Genomic DNA, 21,626 nt, shown 5'->3' with positions numbered 1-21,626 from the left:
GGCGTGGCGCGGGGGACGACAGGGCTCGATGGGGCGAAGCGCGTGCGGGGCGGCTCGGGAGCGCGCACCGTCCCGCCTATCCACTGCGGTGCGCATGGGGGGCTGCCCCCCTCCCGAGGAGGACCCCCTGCCCCGTGCACAAGCATTCCCGGCTCGCCCCCGGGGTGGGCTGCAGTAGCCCCAGGGTGGGCTGCGGTAGCCCCAGGGTGATCCGCGCTCGCCCCGGCACTCGCAGCCGCAGCCCCCTTTGCATCCCTGCCCCGCCGGAGTGAGCGGGCGGAGAAAATCCGGAGCGAAAAAGCGGGGTGGCGTGCGGGGAGGTGGGTTGCATCGTGGCTGCAGTCAAGTGCATGTGAGTTTTAGTCACAGGTGTTGGTGGCGGGGGCGAGGGGATTTATATTTTATTTTATTTTATTTTATTTTATTTTATTTTATTTTATTTTATTTTAGGGGGAATTTTTGCACCGGGAAGGAGTTGTCTCGCTCCAGCCGGGGTCTGTCTCGGCGCTGGAGGCTGGCGAACGGCGGGGGGAGGTGGGTGGGATGGGAAAGGGGTGGCGAGGAGGGAGGGGGCAGCCGTGCGGAGGTGGGGGCTGGCAGAAATGCTAATTCCTCGCCGCGCTCTCGCCTCGGCATCTCAGAGCCCCCACCGCCCCTCTCCGGAGCGCAGCTCGGCCCGGGCTGCGGGAGGCACCGCGGCTGCCTCCCTCCCCAAACCCGCGCCCGTCGCCGTCGAATCTGGCCTGGCGGGCTGCGGTCCGCGAAGGCACTGGGGGCTCCTCCGCGCCGGGACGAGCCGCGCGCGCGGAGCTGAGGAGGAGGATGCGGAGCGGCGGCTCCGGAACGACCAAGCGCTGCGGGTTCCTCAGTGCCACTTAGGAGGGGGTAAGGAGGGGGGTACCCCTGGGTGCGGGGAGGGGGTTGCAAAAGGGCGGAGGAGGGGGGGGTTAGGGGGGAGCAGGGGGAAAAAGGGACATTGGACAGGGGAAAACTAGGGAGAGAAGGAGAAAAGGGGAATAAAGTGGGAGAGGGGAAAAATAATAAACATGCAAGGAGAAGGGAAGAACCAAGCAAAGAAATAACAGGAAATAAAAAAGGTGAAACGAAAACAGAGGGGAAAAAAAGGAAACAAGATTGGGCGGGGGTGGAGTGGGGAGAGAAAGAGAACAAACAAGAAAAGGGAAAGGGAGGGAAAGAGGTGGTGGGGAGTGAGAGAAATGGGGGAGAGAGAGGGAAGGAGGAGGAGCAGAGGAAGGAGTGAGGGAACGAGGGAGTCGGGCGAAAGGAGTCGTCACTGCCGGGGATCCAGCGTGGACAAAGGGGTGGCGGGCAGCCACCGCCCTCGCTGTCACCTCAGAGCACCTGTCTTGCCCATCAGGAGGGAGATGGCCCCGCTGCGGAGCCTGTGGCTAGCAGCCCTGCTGGGCCTGGCCCGGGCGTGCCCGGAGCCCTGCGCCTGCGTGGACAAGTACGCCCACCAGTTCGCCGACTGCGCCTACAAGGATCTCCAGGTGGTGCCCACCGGGCTGCCCTCCAACGTGACCACCCTCAGCCTGTCGGCCAACAAGATCACCTCACTGCAGCGGCGCTCCTTTGTGGAGGTGACCCAGGTCACCTCCCTCTGGCTGGCGCACAATGACATCCGTGCCATCGAGCCCGGCACCTTCGCCATCCTTGTGCAGCTGAAGAACCTCGACATCAGCCACAACCAGATTGTGGACTTCCCCTGGCAGGACCTCTACAACCTCAGCGCCCTCCAGCTCCTCAAGATGAACAACAACCACATGGCCCAGGTGCCCCACGGCGCCTTCCACACCCTCAAGGACCTGCGGTCCCTGCGCATCAACAACAACAAGTTCACTGGCCTTGCGGAGGGCATCTTTGACTCCCTTAGCTCCCTTTCCCACCTGCAGATCTACAACAACCCCTTCGACTGCTCCTGCAAGCTCCAGTGGCTGAAGAAGTGGATGGACAGCACACTCATCTCCATCCCAGAGAAAGACTCCATCACTTGCAACCTCCCCGAGCAGCTGCGAGGGGTGCCAGTGGGGAAAACCCCAGATATGCAGTGCACGTCGCCTTCCGTGCAGCTCACCTACTTCCCCAACCTGGACACCACAGAGCTCTTTGATGGCTTCACCCTGACCCTGCACTGTGCCGTGACAGGCAGTCCCCCGCCTGAAGTGAGCTGGAAGATCCGCACCTCCAGCCAAGCTCTGGAGATCAAAGGGAGCCCAAAGGAGAGCACTGGAAAGGATCTCTCCAAACAAGACCTCGAGCGCTTCCTGGTGTTCAAGAATGGCACCCTGGTGATTCCTCACCTGAGCAAGCGGGAGGAAGGCACCTACACCTGCCTGGCCACCAATGAAATGGGGAGCAACCAGACCTCGGTCAACGTGGCTGTGGCCGGGACCCAGAAATACCCACTGCAGCCTGGGAGGGATCCCACAGGTGGCAAAGCACAGCCAGGTGACAGGAAGCCTGGGGCCAAGGGAGCAAAGAACAGCGTGCTCATGCCCGATGAGAGGAGCAAACCTCTCAGTCCCACCCGCCAGAGCCACTCATCCTCAGCAGCCGGAACAGAGTCCATGGGAGGACAAGTGCCCTTCCAGCTTCCTCCCTTTGAGAAGAAATGTGGCTCCACACAAGCCAGCAGATACATCTCCAACCATGCCTTCAACCGGAGTGGTGACTTCAAGCAACACACCTTCGACCTGGGTGTGATTGCCTTGGATGTGTCGGAGCGTGATGCCCGTGTGCAGCTCACACCCACCTACATGCAGTCTGAGAAAGTCCATCTGAGAATGCTCTATTTGTGCCAGGAGAGCAGCCAGGGCCATGCCGTGGTGCAGTGGTCCAAAATTGAGGAAGGAGTGAACTCCTACTGGTTCCAGGGCTTGAACCCTGGCACCAACTACTCTGTGTGTCTCACCTACCTGGGGGAGGACTGCCAGGTCCAAGTGGTCTTCACTACCAAGAAAGAGATCCCCTCACTCATCATCATTGTCGTGGTAAGCATCTTCTTGCTGCTCCTGGCCACCCTACCCCTGATGGGAGCCACATGCTGCCATCTCCTCTCCAAGTACCAAGGGAAGACCTACAAGCTCATCATGAAAGCCCAGAACCCAGACCAGATGGAGAAGCACATGGCTGCTGACTTTGACCCCCGCACCTCCTACCTGGAGTCTGAGAAGAACTACAATCCCAGTGAGGTGGGCGAAGGGGATGTTGAGGAAGAAGAAGATGAGGAGGAGGATGATGATGAAGGAGGGAGGGGGAGGAGGAGAGAAGCCGAAAGGGCCACAGAGCTGGAGCGAGATGAGAGCATGGCAGCCGGCTCCATAGCAGAGTCGCAGTCCAAAGCCAATGGCGAGGAGTTCGAGGTTCGCTCCGAGTACAGCGACAAGCTGCCGCTGGGCGCTGAGGCAGTGACCATCTCGCAGGAGATCAACGGCAACTACCGGCAGCCGGCCCGCTGAGCCTGCCCACGGCCGGGGCTGCCGTCGGGCCGCTGCTGCCTCCCTCCCTTCCTTCCTCCCTCCCTCCTTTCTTTCCTTGAGAGGAGCAAAAAAAAAAAAAAAAAAAAAAAGAAGAAAGAGAGAACGAAAATTCCTAAGTGACACCCGTTCGTCCCTCCTTTTCCTCTTCCTCCTCCCTCCACCGTCAGAGCCTCGGTGACCGCTCGGCCACCTCGCAGGGGACCTCGCTCGGGGCTGCCCATCCAGGGCCGCGCCGTTTCTCCCACGATTTCGTTTTCCTTTGGATTCACCCGGAGCCGAGGGGCTGCGCGCGGCCGAGATCCCCTCTCAGCTTTGCTGCAGCCTCGCAACGATTCCCCCCACCCGCCGGTCTTCGCCCTCCCTACTCTCCGTATTTTCTTTTTCCTCCTGAAGGAAAAAAAAAACGAAAATGAGAGAAAAGAAGAGTAAAAAAAAATCCCAAAACATTTTCGGAAAACGAGCGGCTCCGCCGCGCCGCGGGCCCCGCCGTCACTCGGTGAGTGCCCGTCGGGCCCCGGTGCGGACCCCACCGCGCCCCGGCAGGTCCCCGATGCGCCCGGCTCGGTCTCCGTCGCTCCCGTGGGTTCCCGCCGCTCCCGGCGCGGTCCCCGCCGCTGCCGTGTGTCCCCGTCGCTCCCGTGCGTTCCCGCCGCTCCGGGTGCGGTCCCCGCCGCTGAGAACCGCGGGGACGGACAGTTCCCACCCCCCGCATCCCGCCCCCACATCGCTCCCGACGGTTCCCCGGTGCCCCCGCAGCGGGAGGCCGCGCGGCGCCCGGCTCCCCCCGTGTGTTGGCTGTAGAGTAGCGCTGTAGGAAGTGTCTGGTCCGTAGATGTGTCTTGGTGCCCGCGGGCGGCAGGGGACAGGGGCCATCGCCCCCCCGCCCCCGCGCCCCCTGCTCCGGAGGAACCCCGGAGCCAGCGAGAAAACCTCGGCCCTTTTTTTTTTCTTTTTTTCTTTCCTTTTTTTTTCTACGCGCTTCTGTCTGTGAAAGAGTCAATAAAAGGGATTGAAAGTGGAGCTGGATCTTTGCTTGTCCGGTGGGGAGTGGTTGTGGGGGGGCTCGGTGGGGGTCCCCATGGAGCCAGGAGGTGACAGAGGGGACAAGCACCACGGCCGCTAGCAAGGGAGGGTTGCATATGCAAGAGAGGCACATATAAATACATATATACATATACATCTGTGCATACCTCAGGCACACACACAGTGTATTTATGCATTTGTGTGCAAGCATATATACACTCACACCCCCTGTAGACATTTACAAACATATATATACAGTCTATTTATATGCACAGACACTGTATATGTGTGTGTATATATATACATACAAGGTATGCACTCATATATACACACTGTGCATACACACAAAGAAATGTTATAAAAACAAATGAGCACATATTTTATATATACACTTACACTGTGCACACATTATATTTAAGCACAGAATATGCAGGAAAATGTAAAAAGTCAAATATATATTTCACATACGTACACACACACTCTGCGCACACTTTTTACACTAAAACGCATGTACCATATTTACACACTGCATAAGCACACACGTAATTTTGTAAATATGTTCGTAGTATACATGGACGCACGCAATACGTACATGCTCTTCACATAAGTGCTCTGTGTCTACATGCACAGCATAAGGAGGCTCGCTATATGTGCACAGACACGCCGTAGGCGCCTACGCCACCTGTGCACAAATGCTCCTGCCCATGCACAAATGCCTGTTGCCCGTATGCACGGACGGATACGGATGCATTCCTGGTACTGCCCTGCTCTGCAGAGTTACCCGGGCAGGGTAGTGTCACCCTGTGCCCACAGGGTCCCCACCTCACACCCGTCCACTGCCAGCTCTCTCCTCTTGCCCCGCTGGTGACCGAACCTGCAGTGACACCGCAAGGATGAGGGCTGTCTTTAATGTAATTTTCTGGAGCTGTCCCTAGCCGAGGGGCAATGTCCTGCTGAGCAAACGAGGCCAGCCCACTGCAGGGACTGTCACACGGAGTCCCAGCTCGGGTTGCCCAATCAGGAAACCAGGTTTGCAGACTCCATCTACCCCCGTTTAAGGGGGGACCATGGAGATGTCCCATGCGGAGTGAATCACAGACCTGCCCACCTCAGATACACGCACCCAAGGGCGGCTTTTCCATGGGAGGTGCAGACTCTGCTGCCTCCGCATCTTCCTCCTGTGGAAGGAAAGACAGACAAAGGAGGTCGGGAGCAGGGAGGCGGCGGGTGGGGGGCGCCTGCCGAGACCTGCTGTGAGCCCCGGTGCTGCCGCTGCGGCCCAGGTGTTTGCCCGTCCGTTAAAAGCCTGAGCCGAATGGAGGGCCCTGCTGCAGTCAAATCCCCTCCTGCACATACACTTTAATTGAGTTTTGTGCTTTGAAACATGCAAGGAATAGAAAAAGAACAATGATGTTTTTTCCGCCTCCATTTAATTAGGGAGTAATAGATTTGCTTGCCTAATGTATCTATGGGGAATCTCGTTCTGATGAGATGCCTACCCATGCTGGATTACTCAGAGATTTGCTCCTCTTCAGGAGGGCCCTAATTAGCACTCGCACAGCCCAGGGCAGGGGAAGGGGATGGGGATGCTGCTCCATATCCCCCCACACGCCTCCAGCTGCCTGCACTGCTTGGAAAGGGTTAACACGTGGCCACGGCCCCTTCCTAAGGCATTAACACTTCGGTATGGCTTGGATTTGCCCGCTAGGGTGGCCTGGATCTGAGCTGTGTGCCGGGCATCCTCCGCAATCCTCCCTGCCCTCAGCTCCGTGGCCAATGCCTGTGAAGTGACTAGCAGGATTGCTGCAAATTAGACCCATGACACAGGGCAGAAGGAAAAGGGGGGATAGGGAGCAACCCCCTGCTGGCTCTGTCAAAGCCTCAGCCCCCTCCGGATCTTGCGGCACCGGTATTGATCCCAGCTCCATGAGTTTATGCTGCTGTAGCATCATCTCAAGGGTGGATCAGAAAATTCCTGCTCCTGGCTGCTTGTCTTCCACCAGCCCCATGGCGAAGCCGTGCTGCAAGCATGGTCGATGGACAGATCTCAATTCAGAATAATCCCCTTCTCCTTCCCACAGCAACTATTTTTAACTCCAAGCCTGTTCGCAGCCTGGCCTTGGTGACAGTTGCGTCAGCAGCCGTGTGAACACGGCGAGCGGCGCTGGCTCTCCCCAAACGGTGCTTTGCCCTAGCTGAGCTTTCCCACCTTGCAGAGCCAACGTGACTGACATGGCCACTTTCCAGGGGAGGCCTGGGAGCCCTGGTCCTGCCGGGTGCTCACGTGGGCCATCGTTCCCCCCACCACTTCAGGCCATCTCCATTGGCTTTCCTGGCATCTTTCAGCTTGGAAAAGGGCAGAGATGAATTGCCACTGAGCTTATTGGCACCTCCACTAATAGCTGGGTCTTCATGATCCAGTTTAGTGATCGCCCTCCTCCACAGAATATCCAGATGGGAAGCTACCACGTCCCCCCCTTCCCACTCTGCCCTGGCCTCCCTGCAGTGATGCTCCCTGAGACACAAAGTCCTTGAGAGGCAACTCACCAGAGACCCACCTCATCCTCTCCCATCACAATCTGCCCATCCTTGGTCCCTACATTCCTGAGATGTCCCTGGCGAGGAGGGGGCAGGATGGGCAAGGTCCCCTTGGCACTCAGGCTTGGTTTGGCTGCTGGGACACAGAGCACTGGGGCTCTGCGCTCCTGCATGTCCGAGCAGGAGCAGCAAAACATGCAGGATGCAGAATGGGGCCAGCAGCCGCTCGGCTCCAGCAGCAGCTCAAACTGGGAGGAGAAAAGGCCCGCAGTTATTTTTCCTGGCGATTTTTTTTGCAGAGCCTGGGAAGGCGTGAGCTGCCGTGGGTCGGTGCCATGGAAAACAAAAGGGCCCGGGGGACGGCGAGGGGGAGGAGAAGCCTGGCCCGGGCCGCGGCATCGCGGAGTCCCGGTGCCTGCAGCGCGGCCGCCTCCGCGCTCCCTGCAGCCTCCGGAGCCGCCGCGGGGAAGGCGCCCAGAGCCCCCGTCCCCCGGGGAGCTGCCGGTGAAGGGGCAGGGGGGCCGGGGCGCGGCGGGGCCCGGGAGAGGAGCGGGGAGGGCGGGTTATTCACGACTCTGGTATGTGCCGAAGCGGCCGCCGGGGCTTGCGCCGCCCCGGCCCCGCCGGCGGGGAGGGAACCGCGGTCCCGGCCCCACGGAGCGCCCCGGGACCGGGAGCAGCAGCCCGGGCGGCGGGGGAGGCGAGTGGAGGGTCCCGGGACCGGGGAGGCAGGGGACGGGCCGGGAGGCTTTAAAAATCCACCCTCCTTCCCCTCGCTGCTGGACTCCTCTAGCTCCAGGAGCACTTTGGGGTCCTTCGCCGGCCCCTGAACACCCGCGTGGGTCTCATCTCGCCCCGTGGAGCCCATAGGAGCAGGATGGGGCCCTCTGTGTCCCAGCCCAGTGCAGCTTTTGCAACAGTAACTCTGCATCCCTCCCGCACGCCGCCACCACCTCCCTCCGTGCAGGGCTTCGCATTCAGGGCCTTCCCTGCCAACAAAATCTCCCCCCTCCTGCTCCAAATGACAGGGCTGGGGAAGGGAAGTGGCAGCAAAACTTGAGACAAAGACAAAGGGGTCGCGCTGCCAGTGCCTCGCCAGGCTCGCTTAACCTTGCGCGCCGTGGGACGCAGCCACCATACGGCTTGCGAACACGGTCCCCGTTGCGGGGGGCATGTAGGGCCACGGCCCCGGGCAGGGCAGGAAGGAGCCAGAAACATTTAGCCCTAAAGGCTTCCAGCAGCCAGGGACCCCAGTCTCTCTTGCTGAGAAAAAAAGCCATTCAGAGACTGCTTTTTTTTTTTTTTTCCATGGAAAATGGGAGATGCTGGGTTGGTTTGAGGCTTGAAAAAGTGTGGAAGAGCCTTAAAGGGTGAGAGCTGGGGGAAAGAGAACAGAGGTTGCTCCAGAGAGTATTTAATGCTCTGGATAGATGGATTTTAGTAGAAAGGGAATAAAGGGAATAGACTGTGAAGTAGGAGTTCAGGTCAAGAGAATTCTCCCCCTTTTAAATCTGGAGGGGTGTAGGGCTCCCAGAGCAGGATGTTTACCTGGGAAAAGTGGCCCAGACTGGGGACATTTCTGCAAGATTAAATGAAGAGACATTTCCTAGCGGGGAAAATAAACATTTTGGTGAGAAGTTTTTTGGCCAGCTCTTCTCACGGAGGTATGCAAAGGCTCAGATCTTTGCGTGGAAATGCCTTGCTCAGATTAGGGAATATTTTAAATAGCCTTCTTACCACACCAGCTGAATTTCTGTGGATAATCACATGGACATTCCGGCTCTTTGCTGTTTCTTATTATTGCTTGGCAAGGAGAAGCAAATCCCCAACTCCGCTAGCCCCGCAGCCCTATCCCGTTCATTGCCCTCTGTGTCTCTGTTTGCAGGAGCGAGGATGACTCCACTGCTCTGCTGCGTGGGCATCGCTGCTCTCCTGGCCTCCAGCCTGGCCTGCCCCAGGAGCTGCGTGTGCTCCGTCAAGAAGAACGGGCGCCTCTTGGCCGAATGCGCCTACAGGGACCTGCAGGAGGTGCTCGCGGGGCTGTCACCCAACGTGACCATCCTCACCCTGTCGGCCAACAGGATCGGCTCGCTCTGGGAGACGTCCTTCTCCGAGGTGCCCGAAGTGCAGTCGCTGTGGCTCGGCTACAACCAGATCAGCACTGTTGAGGCAGGCACCTTCGTGCACCTGGTGCATTTGAAGAACCTGGACCTGAGCCACAACAAGATTGTGGATTTCCCCTGGAAGGACCTTCGCAACCTCAGCGGCCTGCAGATCCTCAAGATGAACAACAACCGCCTGGCCGGGCTGCCCCGGGGGGCCTTCCACTCCCTGAAGGACCTGCGCTCCCTGTGGCTCAATGACAATGAGCTGACCACCCTGGCCGAGGGCACTTTTGACCACCTGCCCTCCTTGTCCCAGCTGCAGATCTTCAACAACCCCTTTAACTGCTCCTGCAAGGTCTTCTGGTTGAAGAAGTGGACAGAGAACACCTCCGTCTCTATCACCAAAGGGGGCTCCATCCTGTGCATGACTCCCAGCAGGCTCAAAGGGAGGGCCGTGACCAACATCCCTGACCACTTCTGCATCGCCCCATCAGTGCAGCTCACCTACCTCTCCAACCTGGACAACACTGTCATGTACGACGGCCTCACGCTCACTCTGCACTGCAGCGTGGCCGGCAACCCCCTGCCAGAGATCAGGTGGAATATCCAAACGTCCAGCCGGAGCACTGAGATCAACGGGCCCAACGTGGCGCGGGACGGGAGTGTCCTGCCTCCACGGCATGCCAAGCAGAGCCAGGAGCGCTTCCTGGTCTTCAAGAACGGCACCATGGCCATCCCCAACTTCAGCAAGGAAGATGAAGGCATCTACACGTGCCTTGCCGTCAACGATGTGGGCATGCGGGAGGTCTCGGTCAACGTGGCCTTGGCTGGCTCGGAGAACCCAGCCAATGACCTGCTCCGAAATGCCCCCCAGGCCAGTCACCTGGGCGGCCGGAGCTGCTACAAGGGAGATGACTTGGATCCCTCCAGTGCCGGAGAGAAGCTCGTGATCGTTTACCATGTGCCAAGGGAGTCCAGGAGCAGGGCTGGAGCAGTGCCCCAGGTGTGCCTGGGGACCCTCCTGCTGACTTTGGGCCTTGCTCTGTGTTGCTGAAGGAAGGAGTAGGAACCAGCACCTTGAGGCTGCCCTCTCCTTCTGCATCTTCTATCTTCACATAGTGCCATGCATTTGCTGAGCTTCTGGGAAGCGCAGAAGGCCTGGAGGCAAAAAGGATAGGAGCCTCGAGCTCGGGGCTGTTGTTTCGAGCCCTCGCTAGGTGTCAGGCGGGGCTGGGCTCTCTGGGAGGCTCTCGCCCCTCCGCCACACGCGAGGGAAGCGAGGAGCGGAGCCCAGCCGGGAGCCAGATGGCCAGACACCTGCTCGCTTCGCTAGCCAAAGCTTGCCGCCCTGCTACCGCACGGAGCACGAAGAGCAAAAGAGCCCAGCTGAAGCTGGGGAGCAGCCCCGGTGCAGGGTCCCGGGGTGGCGGGCACGAGGCCCCAGGTGCCTGTCGGTGCTGTGCATGCCGGGGAGCAGCAAGCATGCATTGCACCCGGCCATGGGCGCCAATGGGGCTCCACTTTCATCCCTGCAGGAGTGGCTCCTGCTGGCTGGCTCCTTGGAGCATCCAGGGTGTTCGCACCCTTGCTGGGCTGGAGCCTGCAGAGTGGCCCCGTGGCGCTGTAGCCACAAGTTACTGTTGCACTTCAGCATCCTGCACGGGACGTATATGCCGTGCATCCCAGGGAGAAGCTGCGAACTCCTCCCTCGCCAGCCTTGCTCTCCCAAAGGGAAGGGCAGTGGGTCCCCTGTATCCCACAGGATGGATCTGCAGAGATTGCAGCCGCCAGCATCGCCTTGTAGCCAAAGCCACACGCTGCAGCCATGCACCAAGCACAATAAATATATTTTTTAAACAACCCCGAGCAAGCTGCCTCTGTGCTGCCCTCGAGCCCCCCACACTTCCTTAGCCTGGGGGGGGGGGGTCTCACCCCACAATTTGCTTAGCCACGAGGCACCCAGGAGGCAGGGAGGCAGCCCTCGTGCTTCCTCCTAGGAGAGGCTTTGATGCAAGTGGGCGGCCACATATTTTTCCCATTACAGGCAGAAAGGGTGAAAAAACAACCTCAGACACAAGTGCTGGGAGATGCACAACCCGGATGGAGCCAGCCCCAGGCAGCAACCATCCCGTGGCCATGCCGGGGTCGGGCACGAAGCGTCAGCAAGACCCCCGAGTGGCTGAGAGCAGCTGCTGGCGGCGATGGGGCAGAGGAAACGCGGGGGAGAAGGAGCCACCTCCCGCCGGCCCCCGCAGGGCTCTCGTCCCCGGCCTGGGTCCAGCCCGGCGCCCGCCCAGGCGGCGCATGAGGAAGGTTGCTTCGCTGTGTCAACAGATGTAGAGATTTGGCTCCACCCCTGGTGCGGCAGGACGTTTAAGGCATTGCCAAGGCCTTCCTCAAAGTGCCGGCGCCTCAGGATCGGCGAGGGCTGGGAGGCAGACGCTTGCGCTGAAGGATGAGCTGCAGGGACCCAGCAGAGCAAGTGACACCCGGGGCTGCCCAACCACCATGCAAGGACACAGCCTGGGCCCCTTGCCAGGTCCCCCCGCATCCCGCTCATGCCCACAATCAGGCATCCTTGGGGAAGGACCCAGAGAGCCCTGCGGGTTAGGAATGAGGTATATTATTTATTATTTATTATTCTCCCCCAGCTTGGCACACCCAAGTGAGGGCTAAACTGGGTTCTACTGCTTCTAACTCGCTCAGAGGCTTCCTGAGGCTCCCAGGGAGCCTCTCACTTTAAACAACACGGCGGGGTGGGGGGCTGCTATAGGCGACATGGGGAGCTGATGGGAGGAAACATCCTGGTTTAGAGCAAACTAGACAGCAAAAGTGACAGGGAGACAAAAGCTGAGGGCTCTACAGCACGGAGCGGAGCAGGCGGAGGACTCCGCACTGTGTCCAAACAGAGCCCGGATCAGAGCTCGGAGGGGAGAGCTGGGGACAACAGTGAGTCCTCATGCTTGATTTGGTTGGGGATCCCTCCGCTCACAGGAAAACACATGCACCCCCCATCTCTCTCTTTCCTTGTTGCCCTTCCCGAGGCTGGAGTTGGGGCCTGGGTGACTCATCTGCCTGGGCTACGTCGTCACCCCGGTCCCGACAGCGGCTCAGCGCAGATGCAGGGCTGGAAGCCAGGGTGAGGGAGGGGGCTGAGGAAGCATCCGAGGCTCCCACCAGTGCCAAAGGGGAGCCGCTGGGTGCCAGGGAGGGTACAAGCGCGTGCGCAGGGGGCAAGGGCTGGCGTGGGGGTCAGGGGGCGCCGAGCTGGGTGCCATTGGCTGCGGGGTCAAGGAGGGCGGCTTTGCGGCACGCAGCCAGCGCCGGGTTGTGCAGCAGGGTGTAGGCTAGTGCCCAGCGCGCCCGGCTCTGCCGCCGTCTGGCTCCGCCCACCGGTGCCTTCGCCGTCTGCATCAGCTGGATGCCTGGCAGGGCCAAGGGGACAAGGGCGCCTCAGTGTCCCCACACCGGGGATGTCTCTGCTCCCGTCCTGCCGAGCGGGGTCATCCTGCCCACCAAAGGATGGGGCAGGGAGCATGGCAGTGTGGAAGTGGCAGGGAGGGGACACCAGTGCCTCCGTGCTGGCACCGCGGGAGGACACCGGCACTTACCTTCTTCCACATTGGCGGGGCTGAGCCCCTGGTGGCCCTCAGGCCTCGCTGGCTGCAGCAGCAGTGAGCAGAAGGCCTTCATCACCGGGTGCGACTGGCTGACCTCGATTTTCAGATAGTGGCAGTAAGCGCGGTAGCCTGCGGGAACGCAGCGCACGGGAAACGCATGGAGTGGGGTCAGCGTCGCCCCGGAGCAGGGACCACATGAGTCCTGTCCCACTTAATCCTCCCCCCCTCCACCCTCTCTCCCTGCAGGGATCCCGGCTCCGCTTCCAGAGCCTTGGCAGCAAGAGCAGGGGAAGGGCTGAGCTGCCTCCTGAAAGGACCCGCTGCCCTCCGTGGTGGCAGCAGGTCCCATCCGTCCACGCAGTGCTGGGCATGCAGAAAGCCCAGGGAGGGTGCAGGGGACTACAGCAGGGCCATCGCTCTTGGGGAAAACATCACCCACTCCCAGGGATGGATGGAAAAGCAGGATCAAGCGGGCATCAGGAAGCCCTGTCTGCCCCGGCCCCTTCCAAGCTTGAGGGCTCAGAGGGCCCCTTGCTCATGGAGCTGCAGACACTCGTGGGAGCTCGGTGGCAGGAGAAGGACCTCCACAAGGCGCCCCACCTGCTGCATCCAGGTTGGGGGCTGGAGTCCAGCCCCTACCTGGGTCGAAGGTCTCCACGCCGCGGTTCAGGAGGCTGATGTCCAGCTGGCAGAAGTGGATGGCGTTGTACAGGGCAGAGATGACCATCCTCCAGAGCCCGGCTAGGACACCCACGAGCACGTTGATGGGGAAGAGTAGGAAGGTGACTATGTAGAGGGCTCGTCTGTGGATAGAGGAGGAGGAGGATGGAGGGATGGAGGGGACAGAGTTCTTGCTTGCTCCAACCTAAGAGCAAGAGCAAGGCTGCATAAGGACCACGGAATCATCTCTGGGAGCCAAGCCCCTAAAAAACCCAAACCTGGTTTGGGGTGCAGGCTGTTTCCTGTCCCCATCCCACAAAACAGACACTGCAAAGAGCAAGACAAGATATTCGAGCTACACGTTAACCCCCAGCAAGGTTCTCTGGGCATCAGGAGACTGATGTTCCTCCACTTCCCAGAAGGCCTCCACATGCCCATACCTGTTGGTCAGCTCCTTCCGCAGGGGATGCTGCTCCAGGAATAGGTAGTGAGCTGCCAGATTTTGCACAATCACAGCAATGATGAGGGTCAGCCAAAAGGGCCTGGCCAGGAGGGAAGAGTCACATTGGAAACCAGAAGAGTCCCAGGCAGGAAACACCAGCCCAGGTGCCAGCAGCCTCCAACAAGAGACTTCAACAACTTTCCTTCAAGGAGAATCTCCAGACTTGGCAGAAAGGTAGGTCACATTATGGCCTGTTCATTGACAGGAAATGTTCCTGGGGCTCCTTCACCAGGCAAGGTGCCTGCAGAAGGTCTCCCACTTCTCCTGCCTCTCATAGAATCATAGAATGCTTAAGGTTGGAAGGGACCTCTAGAGGTCATTTAGTCCAAAACCCCTGCACACACAGGGTCACCTAGAGCACGTGGCACAGGACTGCATTCAAGCCGGTTTTGAAGATCTCCCCAGAAGGAGACTCCACAACCTCTCTGGGCAGTCTGTTCCAGTGTCCTCTCCTCTGAGGACAGATGGACACTCACCACATGTTCTGAAGGATCTTGAAGAGGTGCATGTTTGTGCCCGACTGGAGTGGGATGACAAAGAAGAAGGCAAAAGCCACCAGGCAGATGAAGAAAATCACTTGCTGGATGAGGAGACCTTAAAGGGAGACACAGAAAGGAGGTCATCATGCAGGAAGGGAAGGAGAAGAAACTGTCATGTGTCTGAGCAAAAACGTGGCCGGAGTTATAACTCTTCCTCCCTGTGAAGGTGACTGAAGATGGCAAAACTGGATGCATTTTCAGTAGGATTTGGTGAAGATGGCAAAACTGGATGCATTTACAGCAGGATTTGGCCACGCAGTCACTTGACAGCTGAGATACCTGTTCGCAGACAGCTTGTTGCCCCAAGCAGCCTTGCAAAAAGACAAGAGTAACCTCCCCACCTAGATCTTATTCCCTAAATCCATGTTTTCTTTCCAGCATGCTTTTCATTGCAATCCCATAAAAAGTCTGCAAGATCCTTACCTACCTCCCCCCTGCAAACCTAATTCTTTGCGAGAAGTTTAATTAGGAGCTCAGCCTTTCTTATCATGCACTGCATTAGCCCCACAGAGAAGAGCCATCTCTAGGGGCTGCAGCTACAATTTCTCATCATAAAAATCATCCCGAGCCATGATTCCTAATCATAAATCAACACGGAGATCAGCGGCGGATGCAGTTCATTTTGCCAGATCTGCGACGGGAGCCGTCGGAGGCCGGGCAGCGCACGGCTCATTCATTCAGCTCAAGTGCCTTGCTGCAATGACTTGAAAAACAGAGTTTGAGACGGGAGCGGGATTCGCAGCATCTGGCTGGCAGACCCTGTGCGTGCGACGGACCCGGCTTTGGCAGGGAAACCCCAAATACAGGGTGGCAAAACTAAACCCCAACCTGCTCCTTGCTGGCAAAGGCAGGCTAGGAGCTGCCAGCAGCTCCTGCTCTCACATCCACCCCTGCAAAATAGGTGCCCTGCACAGAGCTGGTGGCTCCCAACTATCAGCAGTCCCCTCACTGGACCCCTCAGCTTGACGTTCCTATGGAGGTGAGAGCAAAATGCCCCTTGGTGGCCTTGGAGCGCTGGACGGTCTGGAATTGCACATAAATCACAGCAAATGCTGCTTAGAGGAATGTCCCTATGATCCGCGTGTCATCGGGTTGGAAAAACACGGAGAGCATTCAAATCTCTCTAATTTCTTGCAGCCCTACATGACCCAGCCACCCCTTTCCGGAGCCAGGGACCACTGGGCCAGGCTTGGAGGACAACACCGCATGTGCAGCAAGGGACACCCCACACATCCCGCCTGAGCCTGCAGGAGACAGACAGCCTGCAAGATGCTGTGACAGCTTCTCACATCAAAATAATTGGGCTGGAGCCAAAATAACTATATATTTTTTTTTCCTTTTTCTCCCAACCATTTGGTGCTCGCCGTGGTTTTCCCTGCGGGAGACCAGGCTGTGCTCGGGGGAAGGGAACAAAAGCCCCTCCGAGCTCTCCCTTCTCGCCTGCCACTGATGCCACCCACACCATTTGTCCCAGTGTGGGAACTGCTGCTCTCCCCCAAGGACAGGAGCAGAATAATAACCACAAAACAGGGCAGAAAGGGGCTTGAGGCCACCCACACGCTTACCCAGGCAGGCAAAGGCGGTCTGGAAGCCGGCGAAGCTCATCCAGCAGACCACGGCTTGCCGGGACGGGCGTAGGATGTGGGCTTTGTAAAAGACATCCAGCACGGCCCCTTGGTACAGCGCCCGCAGGTTGTTCCTGCGGGGAGGGAGAGCGTCTGCGGCCGGGCTCCGTGCCGGGGTGGGGCGAGGCTGGGAAGCAGAAGCGGGAAGCGGGAGCGATGCCTGCCTTGGGCGATGGGCTCCTCACCTGTGCATCACGAGTGTCCTCATCAGCATGGCAAACGTCAGCAGGCAGCAGAGCACCAGCGAGCAGATGTAACACACTGCGCATGGGGAGACAGCCACGTCAGCATGGGGTGGCTTTGTGTGTGTCTGTGACACACATGCATGGACATATCCATGGGATGGAGTCGCGCCATGCCTCCGTTTCCTTTCCCACCCGTTGGCAATATGGGAAAACCTGTCCCCATCCTGACCAGGGCTTGCAATTATCCCAACGCCCCGCATGGCTCCGCACGAGGCTCCGGAGATGAGAGGCCATCTGCTCAATTCCAACACATTTCAAAGCCGTCCCCAACCGCAGCAGCTGTGGCCCCAGCTCCTGGCACGCGGCTGCCGTTCGCTAGTGCCTGGCACGTGCCCAGCCTCACGCGCTCGCCTTGCAGGTCCTCACGGGCCAGCTTGGCATGGAAGCAGATGGGCTTTATCTCCTTGGCCTTCCAATGCAGCCTGTGAGGGGTCAGGAAGCGCATCCCGATGGGTCCGGCTGAGAGAAAGTCAGCCTGGCCCCAGGCTGCATGTATGAGTGGGGAAACTGAGGCACGGCACAGTCATAGGGCTTGCAAAGAGCATTCTCATGGGGCCAGCAAAATATAGAGGATGCCTTGAGTCATGCAGCACAGTGGGGCCCCCATTATTTGGGAAAGGAGATGGAAAGAGTGTTGTGGTGTTGGAAGGGATAGGGAGTGAGCAAGGCCACCCACCTTCCAGCGACCACAGGTAGTGCTTGACGGTGCCGAGCTCCGTCTCCATGTCACCAGGGATGCCGCCAGGGTTCTCCGAGGGCACGAGGCCAAACTGGACCAGTAGCACCACCACATCTTTGGTCATCCCTGCGCGCACGATCTGCAGCGTGGGCACCACGGCCACCAGGAGCAGCAGGGCGACCTGCAAGGGACGCCCCAGTGAGCGGCGCCTGGGGACAGCGAAGGCCCAGGTTGCACGGGTGCTGCACCGGAGGGTCCCCGCGGTGACAGTCACCTGGTACACTGCGATCACGGCCATGGTCAGCGACAGGATGAGCTTCAGCGGGATGCGGAAACCTACGGGCGTGCACACGGGCTCGTACATTCCCCCCAGGATTTACAGCCCCCAATACTGGCTGCACTTCCCGATTGCTCCCGTCGCCACAGGCTCATCCCTATCCAGATGGGCTCCGTGTCCCGTGCGGAGGACTGGGACGGGTGGACGCGCATGCCCCAGCTGTGCCCACTGCCCACCTTCCTGGGAAGCGTAGATATACGAGCGCAGATACGTGCGCGCCCTCGACGAGCAGCTCTCGTCCAGCTTGCAGGAACTGCAAGGGGAAAGGAGAGGGTGAAAAGCGCGTCTGGGACATAGCAGGGACACGATACACAGGGGACAGGCTGTCCCCACCGCAGACAGCCTGGGTGGCACGGGCACATGCCAGTCGTGCAGGGGATGAGCTCCAAGGGCAAAATAGGGGTGAAAACTCTGCATTTAAGGGCAGCTTTGGTTCCTTGCCCCGCTTCCAGGCATCCAGCAGGAAGGTGCTGGCCTTACCTGCCCTTCCTGGACTGTTTGGACAGCAGAGCCTGGAGATACTTCTTGCAGTAGCTTTGCCCCGCAACCTTAAGGAAAGCAGCAGTGAGTTGCCTGAGTCGAGCAGGGGACATTGGGGCAGCAGGGAGGGGTGATTCTGCCTCAGAGACCCCCATTTTGGGTGCTGCTTCCCCCATCTCCACCCCACGCTGGCGCTCCTGTCCCTGACCATCCTTCCCCAGGCATCTGTCCCTGGCACAGGTTATGCTCCAACAAAAGTATCTCTTTATTCCCATAAACAACAAAGCCCCAAACCAGCATCACTGGTGCCTGATGCTGCAGTCAAAAAAAAAAGCACCCAAAAGCTCGTTTCCCTCCATCAGCTTAGCGCAAACGCCCTGGGTCACTTCAGTCCACGCCGGCCCCGATGGCTGTTTTGAAGCTGGTTTCTCCTCCCAGTCTCCCAGCAAAGCCCGGCATTTCCGAAAGGCCCCCGGATTAGTGCTGCCTCCCTGCAGCCCACTGGGAAAACAACGCGCGCCCAGTGCCCGCCTCAATGGGACACATTGATGCCTAAGCCTCTTGCACTAAGGACTTTACTCCCAAGGTGGATTTTCCCCTGCTTCAAACCAAGCAAGATAAACAGAGGCACAAGCTGCTCGCCAGGACAGCCGGGGACACGGAGGCTTCCCTCGCTGATCTGCAAGGGTGCCGCAGGGTCTTACCTCCTTCTCCAGGGATTCCTTCTGCCCCGTGAAGCTCCGGAGCAGCAGGGCTGGATACCAAAGACTTAAGACCACAAGGCAGAGGATGATTGGGATGTAAGAGAGCATGGAGTAATATCTGTATATCTGGGGAGAGGGAGATCTGTTACAGCGGGACCACCAAGCAGGGACACACGTGTCCCAACGGCCACCTCTCCAAGCCTCCATCCAGTGTGTCCTCATGCAAGCGGCAAAATTCCCCCTCCAAGACACGGGTCCCACCAACTACAGCCTTCCATGTCCTCACGGACCACTGGGAGCACCAGGGAAGGAGACAGGTACCTTGGGCGACTGGGGACAATCCACCTTCTGCCAGATGTGGACCACACAGTGGCACCAGGAGAGCAGGCAGCCCGCGAGGTAGCCAGCTCGGTGCCTGGCCGCGGCACAGGCAGCCAGCGGGTAGTAGAAGGCCGGGTAGTAGAGCAGAGCCAGGATCTTCCAGTACTCTAGACCGGACGGGAGGAAGGAAAATGGAGCGAGGGAAAGAAGGAAGCGCTCTCAGGTCGCATCGGGTTGGGCACAGTAACATGCAGGGGTTGCAAGATGGAAGCTGATGCGCAAAGATGGACCCTGGCAGGCCAAGGCCATGCAAGGGCATCACTTAAAGCAGCCCTGTCCCCACTCTTACCGCGGTGGTGCTGGGACGAGGCAGCGATGAGAGGCAGGGGGTCAGCGTCCAGCACCAGCACACACAGGGAGGAGAAGAGGATGCCAAACACGGCCGCCACCAGCCCCCGCTCACCATCCTCCTCCAGGAAATTAGCCGGGCTGCAAGAGAGGGGTCTGAGCCCCTGGCACCTCCATGGCTGGTGGCATGGGGAGCAGAGTGGGACCCCTGCGGGTACCTTAGCAGTCCCGGCACGCCGCTCCAGCAGCCTGGGTACAGGCGCTTGCGCTTCAGCAGCAGGGACAAGCCAACGAGCACGGCCAGCTGCAGGGAAGGGGAAAAGGGATGAGGGAGCAACACAGACACCAAAGGGAAGGGAGGTCTTGGCGAGGGCCCAGGCTGGTACCCTGCGCCCATACTGACATCTGCATGGGGGAGATGTCACGGTGTCAGCTGTGTGATGGCACCCGTGCAGGGGTTGGCACTGGGGTGACACCCCATGTCCCTGGCACGCTGGCACGGGTACTTACGGAGATGGGCGCCATGCAGATGTGATAGAGCCTGGGAGAAATGGTGGGGTGGCAGTCTGGGATGGCACTGGGAAACATGCTAGAAAACACAAAATAAATGGATGGTCACATTTAGTCCCCAAAAGCCAAAGCGTGGGAAAGGGTTCCTTCTGACCCGATGCCGTGGGAGAATTGGCTTGGCTTTGTATGGCAAAAAGAGAAGGGGCCAAAACACCCACTGTGGGACTCGGTGATGACAGAAAACAGTTTTATGGGATAATTCTCCAAGCCTACACACTGCATCCTGCATTGGGAGAGTGGGAAGCTTTACCCTCAGCAACACCAAAGAGTCCAGGAGCAGCTGGTGACTGCCAGGGACAGGGGAGGATGAAGTCACTGTCACGGGATGGCTTTTATAGCAAGGTCAGGGTGATAACAGAGCACAATCCCCCACTCCCTGCAGCCCTGCATGTAGGGACTGCAGGCAGATGCCCAGACGGGCCAGGAGGCTGGCAAGTAAAGAAGCAACCCCTACCTTCGTGGTAGCCACCAATGCTTTTTCATGCCACCAAGCCTGCAAAACTGCCTCCCACGAGCACCTGGCCTTGCTGCTCGCTTTGCTTCTCGCTTGCTTATCTCCACCACACGCTGCAGAGCCTGGGGGCCATAGTGGCAACCACGGCATGCGCTGCAGGCCATGCAGGCCACCCTTGGCTTGCTGTGAGGCCAAGATGAGACCACAGCCCTTCTCGTGGGCAAGGGTCCCATGGGCGGTGATGGCCATGGCTCTGGAGCCACTCACCAGGGAGGACTCGCCTGGGCTGGGCAAGATTTCCAAGGCCATTTTGCAACCCAAAAGATTAAGGACTAGGAACAGCCCTTGAGCAATAGCTGGGCTGGTCCCCTCTGGGATCTGCTCCTGCCCTTGCTCGGGATTAGGTATCAGCTGGTTGAAGGGGGTAGGAGCCACCCAGGACAGCTAAGTCAACAGAGGGACAATAGGTGCCTGTATATGGGCCTGGGGATGCCTCTGTCCTAGCAATGCCAGTGACCTTGCAGGAGCCTTCAGTAAATCCCCAGACTCGCTGATACAAGGAACGGAGCAAGCAGAGGGTTGTGCTGGCCCGAGGACGCCCAGCCCAACGCTGGGGCGGGTGGGAAAGCTGCCGAGGGTCTTGGAGCAGCTCCTGTACCCAGACCCCCGTCTCTACGAGCAGATCGGCACGTGCTGCCAACTCGCTCAGCGCCCAGCAAAAGTCCACAAGGGCATCCAGTAGGGCAGATGGTTCCCCCAGCTCCCTCCAGACACATGGGAGTCCCAGCCGCCTTCTCCACAAGTCAAAGCCTTGCGGGGGGGGCTTCGGAGCCACCTAGAACGGGTGCCCTGCCCTAAGCAATCTGCCCCTGGACCCATGGCAAGGCCACAGGGCCCCGTGATGGCTCCGTTAATGTCCGCGGGGACACTCACTCGTCCTGCGGCGCGGCTGGCTCCACGCTCTCGTAGATGTACCAGTCCGAGACGAGGTCGGTGTCGGCAAAGCCATGATCCGGCAGGGAGCTGCGCACGTCTGCAGAGCCGTTGCCTTCCATGGGCTCCTCAGTCCTAACCTGGCCGGGGAGAGAGGGACGGGAGGATCCAAATCCAAGTCGCCGCCGCCACGAAGGACCCGACCTTTATCTGAGCTCCAAAAGGGAAGGAAGGATCGAGCTCCCCCCCCGGAATGAGCGCTCCGGATAAACTCATTGGGCCTCGTCTCTCCCTCCCCGCCACGGGATGCTGATAGAATTGGAGCCTTTGTTTGGGTTGTTTAACAGTATTTATGGGCAGTGCTCGGAAAGCAGTGCAAGGGTCAAGTTTTGGCTTGGCGGCAGGGCACGAGCTGTCCCGCAAAGCGCTAAGGAGATCGGGGA

The 21,626-nt window shown here is 59.2% G+C and overlaps 3 protein-coding genes across 4 annotated transcripts; 2 read left to right on the top strand and 1 right to left on the bottom strand.

Moving 5' to 3' along the window:
• Nucleotides 1–733: 733 nt before the first annotated feature.
• On the top strand, nt 734–3,493 carry LOC104577626 (immunoglobulin superfamily containing leucine-rich repeat protein 2). The gene is made up of 2 exons (XM_088533923.1): nt 734–885; nt 1,379–3,493. Exon 2 carries the CDS (start codon nt 1,386–1,388, stop codon nt 3,477–3,479), a length of 2,094 nt encoding a protein of 697 aa, XP_088390049.1. The 5' UTR covers nt 734–885; nt 1,379–1,385; the 3' UTR covers nt 3,480–3,493.
• A 3,868-nt stretch (nt 3,494–7,361) lies between these two features.
• Nucleotides 7,362–10,335, top strand: ISLR (immunoglobulin superfamily containing leucine rich repeat). 2 transcript variants are annotated; one of them, XM_010225094.2, is made up of 2 exons: nt 7,362–7,387; nt 8,947–10,335. In XM_010225094.2, the coding sequence occupies exon 2, from the start codon at nt 8,955–8,957 to the stop codon at nt 10,218–10,220; it is 1,266 nt and encodes a 421-aa protein (XP_010223396.2). In that variant the 5' UTR covers nt 7,362–7,387; nt 8,947–8,954; the 3' UTR covers nt 10,221–10,335. The 2 variants fall into 2 exon arrangements, with proteins under 2 accessions (XP_010223396.2, XP_088390053.1); XM_088533927.1 differs by lacking the exon at nt 7,362–7,387 and adding an exon at nt 8,711–8,725.
• Nucleotides 10,336–12,418: 2,083 nt separating this feature from the next.
• On the bottom strand, nt 12,419–21,305 carry STRA6 (signaling receptor and transporter of retinol STRA6). The gene is made up of 17 exons (XM_010225116.2): nt 21,184–21,305; nt 19,737–19,815; nt 19,445–19,530; nt 19,228–19,367; nt 18,879–19,045; nt 18,558–18,683; nt 17,854–17,921; nt 17,550–17,626; nt 17,311–17,372; nt 17,034–17,217; nt 16,298–16,373; nt 16,053–16,186; nt 14,425–14,542; nt 13,887–13,988; nt 13,426–13,589; nt 12,778–12,915; nt 12,419–12,591 (listed from the first exon to the last, which is right to left on the bottom strand). Exons 1-17 carry the CDS (start codon nt 21,303–21,305, stop codon nt 12,419–12,421), a joined length of 2,016 nt encoding a protein of 671 aa, XP_010223418.2.
• Nucleotides 21,306–21,626: the final 321 nt, after the last annotated feature.

This window comes from Tinamus guttatus, unplaced genomic scaffold (genome assembly GCF_059628265.1).
Source record: "Tinamus guttatus ecotype Peru unplaced genomic scaffold, ASM5962826v1 Tinamus_guttatus_pri_ptg000528l, whole genome shotgun sequence".
NCBI classification, from domain to species: Eukaryota; Metazoa; Chordata; class Aves; order Tinamiformes; family Tinamidae; genus Tinamus; species Tinamus guttatus.
Note: the sequence above shows the minus strand (reverse complement) of the source record. Positions and strands in the feature narration are given on the sequence as shown.

Bases quoted from the DNA above. Each gene is read 5' to 3' on its own strand.
- LOC104577626 (XM_088533923.1), top strand. From the start codon at position 1,386: ATGGCCCCGCTGCGGAGCCTGTGGCTAGCAGCCCTGCTGGGCCTGGCC.
- ISLR (XM_010225094.2), top strand. From the start codon at position 8,955: ATGACTCCACTGCTCTGCTGCGTGGGCATCGCTGCTCTCCTGGCCTCC.
- STRA6 (XM_010225116.2), bottom strand. From the start codon at position 21,305: ATGGAAGGCAACGGCTCTGCAGACGTGCGCAGCTCCCTGCCGGATCAT. The intron at 12,916-13,425 runs GTAGGGGCTGGA...GCGTTCCCGCAG, and splicing joins CGTGGAGACCTTCGACCCAG to GCTACCGCGCTTACTGCCAC. The intron at 12,592-12,777 runs GTAAGTGCCGGT...TGGCCCTGCCAG, and splicing joins CCCCGCCAATGTGGAAGAAG to GCATCCAGCTGATGCAGACG.